At 44.1% G+C, this 11278-nt stretch overlaps 1 protein-coding gene across 1 annotated transcript in view; it reads right to left on the minus strand.

Annotated features, from left to right (window-relative positions):
• Positions 1–5720, minus strand: part of PLEKHD1 (pleckstrin homology and coiled-coil domain containing D1) — a 28495-nt gene extending 22775 nt beyond the window's left edge. The window contains exon 1 of the mRNA XM_058849404.1: positions 5572–5720. Within this exon, the coding sequence (XP_058705387.1) occupies positions 5572–5720 (149 nt within the window). The remainder of the gene's footprint in view (positions 1–5571) is intronic.
• Positions 5721–11278: the final 5558 nt, after the last annotated feature.

Here is an 11278-nt window from a genome sequence, read left to right on the forward strand (position 1 = left end):
TGTATTGTTCTGTTCTGTACATATTTTCTGACATGAGAAAGAGGGATTTGGGAAGAAAGTGAAAGGCAAGAAGGTGAAAAATATTTTAAAATGCCTTTTTACACTTCACAAAACACAGCTTTGTAAATCACTTTCGTGTGGTCCTGAGGACAAGAGATCACGAGGAAACTGGAAAGGATAAGGCATTTCTGTGAATAACAAGAACATTCCCAAGAAACCCTCCTGTTTCTGGGAGGGAGCAAGAGGAGACTTCTACAGGCAGTGCTGCCCACTTGTGCAGCCTAGGCATTCCTGCACCTTTCCTTGAAGCCACCTTAAGTAACGAGCTACAGGCCGAGGGGGCTGGTCCACAAGGACAATTCTAATGCCTTCAAGTGCCCATCCCCTCCCTGTCCTCTCCTGAAGTGGGTGGGTTGTCAGATGCAGCCAAGTCCTGCCCCCAGTACAGATGAGCACAGTAATCTGGTACCAGTTTAGTTCCAAAAGCTAAAGAAAAATGTTGAAGCTGGCAGAGAATTATCATAGTCATAATAAAACAATATATATAATTATTAATAAGAACTGTTATTATTTTATTTGGGTGAAAACTTTATTGCTTCCATCAGCTTCTGTCTCGTGCTCTTCTGCTGTGGCTCTGGCAAGACAGATGAAATTGCCAAATGCCGTGGAAACAGAAACCAAACTCTGTAAGAAAGTTTTCCTCAGAGTAGCTGCGCCTTTCTGTTGTCTCCAATTCTATGTTTAGTTCAAGAAGGACTTCACTTTTTAGAGAGAAATGTTGCCTTACCTGCACAATAAATACAGAAATAACATCTTAAAAGAGCAAACCTGCCTGCCCATTGGCCTGTGCTCAGTCCAGTGAGTCGGGGGAACCAGATACTGTGGGCACAAGTATGGATCTAGAGATGCCAAAAGTCAACGCGCCACATGAAACTGAGAAAGTCTACTCATCACTTCCAGCACTCTTTTCAGTCTTAGTAACCTCAAGGAACATTTGCCAGACAGGTAAAGATATTGATCTTTAATTCTGTGTGATTTTACAGTGTAAATGTTAACCTCCAGTTAAAGCCAGGAGTTAGTTTGTTACATATTTTTTATTGCCCAGTGCTGACAATCCTCATGTTGTAGATTATGCTCCAATGGAAACCAAAATCAAAGCAAAAAATAAGAACAAAACATAGCACAAATCTCTGGAAATTGATGTGTCTCTCACAGATAAATGAACTTTTAGATCCCTGACCTCACAGATGTGGAGAGAAAACATGGGGATTTGGGATGAAAATATACAAAATAAGAGTTTAAAAAAATAATAATAACAAAATCCCACTGGAAGTAATTAAGGAAAAACATTGAAAATTTGGATAGCTTGTGCACATAATGTATTTATGCTCAGATCATATTCCCTCATCTATCCTTACCTGGAAAGCAACGCCTGAGCAACCAAGACCATCACTTTAAATGACCTTCAGGACAAAGTCTCCATATAACAATCCAGGGACAATTGATGCAGCATGGTGAAAAGAGGGATGAAGTAAAAGAATAGAGGAGAGAGTTACAAGACTCAAGAGCAGGTTGGAGACTAAAGCAGGAACCGGTAAGAGTAAGAGCAGAAAGGGATGGCCAAGGGAGAATGGGGAGAGACACCCAGCTAGGACTGTGACTGGAGGATTGGAGACACTGAATATGTGTCTGAATTAGGCACAGATGTGGCAGCAAGAGAAAAGGGAGTGCTGTAAAGGCAGGGAAAGATTTTGAATGCAAACAAGAACCCAAAAAAGAAGCAATTTAAAAACAGCAGAGTTCAAAACCTTGGAGAACAGCAGCAAAAGTATGAGAGGTGAGACAGGCTGGCAGAGGTAACACAAGAGCCATTCATGTGGTCAGCTGCTCTGGTCACCCATCCCTGCTGCTGGATCCTGCACTCAGGAAGCACTGAAACCACAGTGTAATTAAACCGGAATAGCAGAGGAATGGTAACAATTTGAGTGATTTGGATGTAAAGCAGAAACAACAGCTCTACACTGGACAAATTGAGATATCTGATCTCTGTGGAATAAGTGCTCTCTTTGTATCACAGAGGGCAAATGAAATTAATTAGCTAATCTTTGTACAAGTTTTTGACATGACACTGGCCCAGATGAAGTAGTTACACTATAAAACTGCAGCAGTCTCCCTGGTCCTTTATTCCGATGGTGTTTCTCTGGGCCAGGAGTACGGGCAGCAAACCCCATTTACTGGATCAGCCCAGTACTCTATCCCTGGGGACAGCTCAGGGAACCGATGGGCAAATGATCTGTATCAGCATAAAGATCAGAACCCGCAGTCCCTGCCCCTCACTCTTCCCCAAAGGGAGTGGGAAGCGGTGGGTGCTTCCTGACAGTGTCAATGGGGAGATTCCAAGGGCGACAGGGAAGCGCTCTCGCAGCCCGGCTCCTGCTGCCCTGTGCTGCACACGCACACTGCTCTGCAGCTGTGGGATTCCCAGGGGGGTTTCTGGGCAGAAAGCTGTCCTAAACAATTGCCTTTTCCATCTGTCCTGTGACCACACTCAGTCAGTAGCCGCTGTGGAAAACAAGGTTACGTGCCTGCTTTGCAATGCCACAGACAGGACTGGTTCAAGAACAGACAGAAAAGTCTCTCTTAACTGTGCTGTGCTTCCCTCCTTCCAACCTGTCACCTCTGGTGGATCTAGAGAGATCTAGGCATATTTTGAGTTTTGTTCTCTCCCGTTTTTAATTTCTTGTGCTTCACCTTGCTTTTCTGATGCTCAGTCATCCAACAATCAGATGCCCCTTCCTGGAATTGTCCCATTGAACCCCAAAGTCTCAGCCATGGATGGTGACAGTTTAGAGCCTGACATTTCTATATGGGACTGGGATTATTCATAGTAAAGAAGGACATGCCACTTCCTTCCTGGAAAGCTACAGCACCCTATTCATGCCATATCCAGGGTGGGTACACAGATTATGCATTTCACTCAAGCCTCCGTGCCAGGCTGGTGCCATTAGCAGTAAAGCTTTTGTAGTAGGAGAGACTAAATTACTTGTTATGCATTGGAAGGAAGAATCGGGTGCAGCTGTTCTGAAGAGGAGGACCATTAGTCAGGAACTGAGAATATGATTTTTCCAAAACCACTCCAGCAGTGACCCAAGCTTAGACTGGCCAAAAGCACCAGTAAACTCAGCAAACAGTTGCTTCTCTGTTGAAAGGATATTACTTTACAGGGAAAGAAAATTCACATTAGGAATAGAACTCCCTTTCTTTAAGTGATAGGCATTAGGATGCTGCTAATGGCACTTCAAAAATCAGTTTCTGAAAGGCAGCATGCTCAGATGTCAGCCCTAGCAGATAAACACAGCTACACTGGTCCAGTGCCAGAAGCATCCAGCCCACTCTCAGACAGTACCTGAGGCACCATACAAATATTTGGGCTTCAGAGCAGAACATTGCATGGGCAAAAGAAAGGAGTGAAAATGCTCCAGGCAGCTGCCTCAGGTCAAGTTCAGCTGTCTGCACAGGTGCCATCAGATCTAGCCCTGACTAAAACAATGCTCTGCTATCCCTCCCTGCATAACCTCTACTGCTGTAAAATTCCAAAACCTGGGACTTCCATCACCAAAGTACTGGACACCATGCTTGGACACTTTTTCCTTGATCTGCTATCTAGTCAGATTCCATCCTTCCCTTAAGCTGTTGCTTCTCAGTTTCTCCAGAAAATTGATGCTACAGCCAAATGAATGGGATCAAGCCAGTAAATATCATTTATCTCCCACATAGACCCATCCTCATGGCTGATGGCCTCATGAGATCAATCCTCCCCTGAAACACTGTTTTATCTCCCGTATCTTGAAGACTTTCCTTGGGAGTGGGACTAGTAGTGTTGTCCAAGATTTCAAGACAAAACCCACATTTATCAGAGATCAGATCCTCAATGACATCAACCAATAGTCAATTTTTTTTTCTTAATTTGAGTGGGAAACATCTCTTCTCCTTTTCATAAAAATATGTACTTGACCAGCTATGTGCTGCTGGGCAGGGGGGGAAAGAGGGGGAAATGAATGAATTGTTCCTTATCTCCCCATAAGGATTTGTTTTAATAACATGCAAGGTTATTTTATTTTAAAGAAAGTCTCTCCCATGATAAAATAAACAACACACTGTTCCTGTTGTTCAAGTATTTTTACCCCAGAACTCACTTCCTTACAAACCCTTCAGATTCCATGTTCAGCTTTGACTGACCTGTGTCTGGTCCCCCAGGACCCTCAGCTGCTGTGCTTGCAACTAATCTTCTATATCATCCCCGTCCCACAGTCAGCTCCCCTTCTGTTCCCAGCTGCTATCACTAAAATATTTACCACTTGCCGAAGATGGGGGTGACTTCTAGGAATAGAGCAGCACTAAATAAATAATGACAGAGGGAGCAGAGATGGGCCATTTGCCTGTAAGAAATTTTTATTAGGGAGAGCCTTTTAAGAATGCCTCCTCCATGGCAAATTACCTTCCCCTCTGTTATTCTGTCCACTTCTTTACTGTAACACAATCACATTAGTTTCCAGACATAATTCATTTATTTATCAATATTTGGGAGCTGAGTAGGGAGCATCAGCACAAATTCTTTTCTGGGTGAAAACAGACTGTTCTTGGCACAGGAGGGAATAAAACCCACACACAGGTCAAAGACTGCTACAAACACAAAACTGCTTCCCAAATAGTGTGTTTTTTCAGGCTATGCCATCTTCACAGACAGGGCAGCACTACGGTTACTACAGAGAGCAAAGCTGGGAAAGCTGGCTTTAGAAATAGATTGTTTGTATCTACACTGCGGACTGCAGCAAAGGTACTTACCCACAAAAGGCAAGTGCCAGAGATTTAGTGATTTGTGTAAAGAAACTGCACCAATTCTAAACTTAAAACCGACCTACCACTTCAGTATTATAGAACATACTCCTGTCCTTGGTTAAAGGTTATAGCAAATGCTTTCCAGCTCCAAACTTCCTGGCTGCTGATAGATAACACACAGCAGCTTACAGCTCCCTAACACCAGATGGGAGAGAATTCAGAGCCACCTTCTCCCCAGGGAAGAGTCTGCATGTGCTGTTGCAAGCACATTGTCACTGTCAGGCAGCACAGCAGTACTGGAGCTGCTCCACAGACCCCTGCAGACCACACACACACATACAGACCCACACACAGTCAGCTCAGCCCTGCCAGCTAGCACCCAAAGAGCTTTGAGTGCTAAAACAAAAAGGTCAGGCAGTTTAGGGGCAAAATACATGAGCTGACTCTTCCCCTTTCGTGAAACTATCATCAATTACCCAGGGGAGGCAGCTAGTCTCTACTCCCACCCTGGAGTGCACATAGCACTAGGTCTGGACAGAAAGAAGAGAGCACAATGGGGTGCCACGTGTGTAAAGCAGACTCAGAACAGCAGGGAAGCTACACCCCAAGTTTTACCCCTTGCCTCTGCCTGGCTGGCTGCACTTGACGAGTCAGGCACTCAGGCTCTCAACTTATCCCAGAACCCTTAGGCTTTGTGTTTCACCCGAGCATCCCCCAGCAACTGTGGCTTACCTCCTGGACCATTTGGCTGACTGCCTCCCAAAGGGTCTCTTCCAGAGCACACCGTACAGCTGCACTTTGGTGCTGATGTCCAGAGCATCCGAATCTGCCTGTTCCATGGACGGAGAAGGGGACACAGAACTGGATTTTGAAGCGAACATTATAGATGGATCTGGTTCTAACTCGCCCCCTCTGCGTGGCAGCTCAGGGAATCCGATTAAATGCAATGAACCAGCAGGATATAACCAGCCCAGCAGACAGAGAGACTGGGCTTTGGTTTGAATCAATAACTTGACTGCTCAGCACTCAGTCAGTAATTCTCTCCCTGATGCACAGATGATGAGAGTTTTCTCATTGCGTATTACTTCCTGATGCATTGCCAACAGCACACATCCCAGCCCAAGGGAAAAAGAAGAGCGAAGAGAGTCAGACATCAGACACACAGAGAGGCAGAAAGAGCTCATCAGAAAGAAAGCTCTCAGCAATAACATAAGCCAAAATACCTCTGCACCAGAGCCAGCATGGAAGGTTATTTCACTCGACATTGCAGCACTCCATGCAGAAATTAGGGCAAGACGGATGTTTTACTGACAGGCATCTCTGACACATATTCCCAAAATCTTGCGCTTGGAGACAGGTTCTTCTCATTTGTCCTGAGGAAAATTGGGGCAGAGTGAGTGGGAGCCAGCAAGTTGAATCAGACTCCCTCTGTCATCGGGAAGGGTGAGGAGGCCTCGCTGTGCCAGCCTGGCACTGCCCACCTGGGGAGAGTTCACGTGTCTGCTGGGTTTGGACTGGGCAGTGTCCATACTGCACGCCTCGCTCTGCCTTAAAGGGCCATTGCTGATCAAAGTTAAAGCAGAATATTCTGTCTGCCTTCATGCTTTGCTGTATCTTGGAGAGATGGCAACCTCTGCCCTGCCTCTTAGGTACCAGCTCCTTCTTGGCCCCAACACATAGGAATATGACACAGCTCAGGTCCATGTTCATCTCCTGCTCAGTACTCCTGCAGCAAGCTTTTTAATCTGGTTCCCTATGTCCTTGTTCCTCTCTTGAAACCTTTTCTCCCCTGCACAGATACACAGTTCTCCAAAAGAACCTGTCTTTTGTAATGCCCACGGGGAAGCAGTTTAACATTATACTGTTCTTTACTGTATCCTGCCTCCCCTCCAGGATTAGAATTTAGGGAAGGATCCCATCTGAGGTTTTGGGATATCCTATAACCAAAACAGACATGTACATGCTGTATGGCATGTATGCCATAGATGCTGAGGTGTCTACTCCTGATTTAACCTTTGCCATCATATGTGAATAGATTATGATGCTGTAATTGTTGGATGTCAGCCCTTCCCAATGCAGTTGTTCAGAAGAGACAGAGTGCAGGCACGCAATCCTTTCCTGATCAGAAACCTGGGATGTGCGACAGGCTAGGTGACACCACAGGACATGGGCTCACTTAGCTTTATACAGCCAGAGGCACTTGCAGAGCATCTTAAAGAGAGGAGATGCAGACAGCCCACCTCAGGTTCACAGGCTGTATTCAGTATTAGAGAAATTAGAGATGCAGGTCCCTGATAAAAGTCACAGTTGATCAATAGATGAGTCAGCAAACTCCATGATTTGTTACTTTCTCTCACCCTGGCTTTCACCAACCTTTTGGTCCCAGACAGGACATGTCCCAAGCAGCAGGACATGTCCCATCTCAGAGTGACATTAAGGAGAAGAGAGCAGCAGATACTGCCTCCATCTCACCTAAGCTCTAACTTTTGAACACAACACTGCATTGCAGAAGGGAAGCATTAATGCTACAGATGCCATTCCATACATAGCACCAAGAAGGAAATATTACTCATAACCAGGAGAGGGAAAATTTTTCCTCATATTTTGTTGCACAAAGGGTAAAAATTATTCTGGGCTCTCTGGCCTCACTCTATAAATGTGCAGTGAAAAGCCACAGAGCTCCCATGTCAAGATGATCCAGTGCCCCTGCCACTGTACTGCACCAAAACCACAAAGATCTGACAGCAGTGACCTGCCATGAAGGGGCAGAATGAAAAATAAGGGTGAAAAGCTTTCTTATTTTTACCTTATACAGACTAAGAGAGTAAAGAAGTTTCTAGCTTTGAGTATCAGAAAGTGAGATTTTTTTTTTTTCCTCTGGATGCCTCTAAGACAAGCAAGGGACTGAGAAGTTACAGCAAGTTCCTTAAAGTCAACAGGAGAAGGAAAGAGCAACTTCCTTTTGTCAAGTGACAGGCCAGCAACTCTAGGGCAGTAGATAGCAGAAAGGTGAATTTAATAACTGCTGGTGTCTGGACACAGTGATTTGTAGTAATAGGGGCTCTTTTAACATTTTCTTTATGTGTGTACTAATCTAATGAAGGGGAAACACAGCTGTACATCCTTGAGAGACAGCACTGGGCCTTTAATCAGAAAACCTTTCTTTGGAGCAACAGGCTGCACTGGTATGGCAATTATTGTGCTAATATGTTGTCTTTACTTTTCCTACACATCAAGACAATAAAATTTTGCTAAAAAGCAAAAGCAGACAGCAGTGCAAGCTATATAGAAGTAACACTTCTTAACAGAATATCCTGAGTCAAACGAGACCTACAAGGAGCATCAAGTCCAATTCTTAGCCCTACACAGGAAATGCCCAAAAATGTGCCTTCATCACAGGCCACCCTCCAGCTCAAAGATGCTCCGTTTCAGTTTAAGGAGACACATACTGGCTAACTTCAACTGCTGAGGAGGCTTGCAATTTTATTTTTTTTTAAAGTGAAAAGTTATACCTTCAAGTTCTGGGCAGCCTGACAATACTGTGTTATGCAGAAAAGAACAAACTGCTTCTTGGGCTGAGGCCAGTAAGTTGAGATGGATCAGAGCTGCTGCAGAGTTGGAGAGATTCAGATCTTACTTTCCAGTAAGGTAGAGTCCCTTTCCTTTTACAGCTTCTGATAGGTTCCATACCCTCCTCTTACAGCTTCTGATAGGTTCCATACCCATTTTTAACCCTGAGAAACATTAGCAATTATGGGAGTTATAGCAGGTACCCAAACAATGTGGAGAAGTAAAGCCCAGCTCCAGTTTCATTTATGATTAATCATTCTTGCAAAGACAAAATGTTACAGGTACTCCTCAAAGTGATTCTCCAGCTTCCTAGGTGCACAGCTGTGTGCAGAGGCTATTTTAAATAGAAAAACAACTACCATCAATTCACCTCTAGTGAGATACACAGAGCATGTCTCTTTTGCACAATGATTAAATTGTCAGTGTCAGATGGAAAGTCAGAGCTGTTCTGGACAACGCAAAGAAAAGCTACTCAGCAAATGGCATTAAAGTCAAGTGCCTCTGTAGATTTTCACCGCCATCAGACATCACCCTTACAGATGTATAACCCTATTCGACATCATCCCTTGGTAAGAATTACAAGGTCTCAGTGACCTGTTCCAGCCAAAACCCTTGACCAGTCCCAGCCCTTCAAACACACTCAGATCCATGCTGGATGGCCCAGGAGTCATGTAACTATTTGCTGTGGATATAGCACCACTTTAGGAGACTTAGAGGAAGACAGAAAATATGATACCAGTTTACTGAAGCAGAGATTTGATAGCAAGTAGCCAGCCCATAACTTGGCTTTTGGGAGGTAGCTTTCTCAGGAACTGACACCATAGTCAATGACTATTTCTCTCAGCATGGAATTTATTTATTTTTTTTTTAACCTACTAAGATATCACTTCTGCAAGAAAACTCATTTACTCTGGTGTTTTGTTCAAAAAATATTTCTGTTAAAAAGCTGTTTTTCAGAATATATAAGAATGGTCAGCTACCTTTGAAAGCTTTCTCCAGAAGACAGCCCACAGGCTTCCTGCAAGGCACCAGTTTCTCCCTCCATCAAGCCTAAATACCACAAAATGATCACATGGCTGAAAAACAGAAAATGCTTGGGGCTTCAGTACTTCAATAGGCTGCTTATCTGACTGAGGTTGTCCTGAGCAGGGCCAGGAGCTGGACTTGGATGACCATTGTGGGTCTCTTCCAACTCAGAACATTCTATGAATCTAAGCATGTAACTTGATTTCCCTCAGCCACCATTCCTCATATGTGACACTGGTACTAAATCCAGAACATCACAAGAATACATATACCAGGGCAGTAGGTTGGGTACCACAGGCAGCCAAAAAAGTCCTGCAAAAGAGGATTTGTTAGCATTTCCTTGGCAGAATAATGGAGGGGGGAAATGCAATACCTCTACATATTCTACATCAGAGAACCACCAGCACATTTCACATCTGATAGTACAGTCCAGCAAGAAGCAAATGAGAACCAGGGCTGCCTGTTCTGGGGAAACACATTCTTTAGCTGTTTCAACACCAGTTAGCATATCTGAATTCTCCCAGTTTCTAAAAACAGGTTAGCTGCTGGATTTCTATCCACAAGGTGTTTCTCAGCTGCAAAGGTTTCAATATTGATTGCAGTCCACCAATTTCTACCCACTTTGTAGATGGAAAGAGTTCACAGGCTTAACTTTTAAACAATAAATAGATATCCAGGAAAAGAGAACTGACCAGCCCGTTTTTATTTAATCTGAAGTTTGTAAAATGCCCTGCACATGCACACAGAGACCACAATTGCTCCTGCATACACATTCAGTGCTTCCTTTACACCTACCATAACTGTGAGCACTGAAGGCAAGGCCTTAAAAACTATGGACACTACAATTAGGATTTCATTCAGAAGTAGAAACTGCAGGGACCACACCATCAATGTCCTTCAAACCCTTCCCCTTATGCAGGATCCCTCAGCTCTAGTTGCAGCAGCTTTCATTTCAAGTTTCTCCTTCCTGGTCCTGCTCATCCAGCCAGTCACAGCAAGGTCAGGACTCCTGCTGCGCACATATACAGGGCAGGCACAACCTCCTTCCTATCCACGTTCTCAAGTGGTTATCTAAGTACAGAGGCACAAAGATTCACTGCTGCCATCTATCACAGCAGCAGACCATGACAGCTATGCTACAAACCCTGCAATGTTGAGGACAGCCAGCAGCCAGATGAAAGATAAAATGTCTGGAAAGTAAGTTCATTGAAAACTTTGCTCTCTACAACATACAGCAGACTAAGAGGGCCATCTCCTTTTATTCTCTTGTGAGCCATGTTGCCACATAGCTTTTGTAAATGAGGCTTCTTTCATAATGCTGGAGTTTAGATTGTGGGGAAAAACATGGAAAACTCCCAGACCCACTGCCTAGCCATCCACTTGCACCCAGCCACCTTCACATGAAGTGTCTGGACACAGGAGATATCAGGGGTACAAAGTTTTCTTCAAGATCAGTCACCTCTCGGCTTCTTTGTCAAAAAGAGACAACATAACATGGGAAATCCATTGCAGTCCTAAAACTTGACTCATTCTACTGACAGTATCACGCTTTGAGGGCAAGAAATGCTTGAGTAAGAGGTGCAACAGTAAGACTCACCCAGAGTACTGGTAAGGCTTGTGAGCAGGGCTTTTAGCAGGCCTCTGTATAACCAGGAGTATCTCATTGAAAGCATTCCTTCAAACAGCAGAAGGCCATTAACCTCCACAGACTCCAATATAACTATAATCATGTATCATAAGTTAATTACCACTTCAGATACTGGATGGACATACACAGAATAAGCATTTTCCCCCTAATAATTTCAATCTGCTTTTAGATTTTCCAAATACCATATAGCTTTGG

The sequence above is a fragment of the Poecile atricapillus genome, chromosome 1, assembly GCF_030490865.1.
Source record: "Poecile atricapillus isolate bPoeAtr1 chromosome 1, bPoeAtr1.hap1, whole genome shotgun sequence".
Classification (NCBI taxonomy): Eukaryota; Metazoa; Chordata; class Aves; order Passeriformes; family Paridae; genus Poecile; species Poecile atricapillus.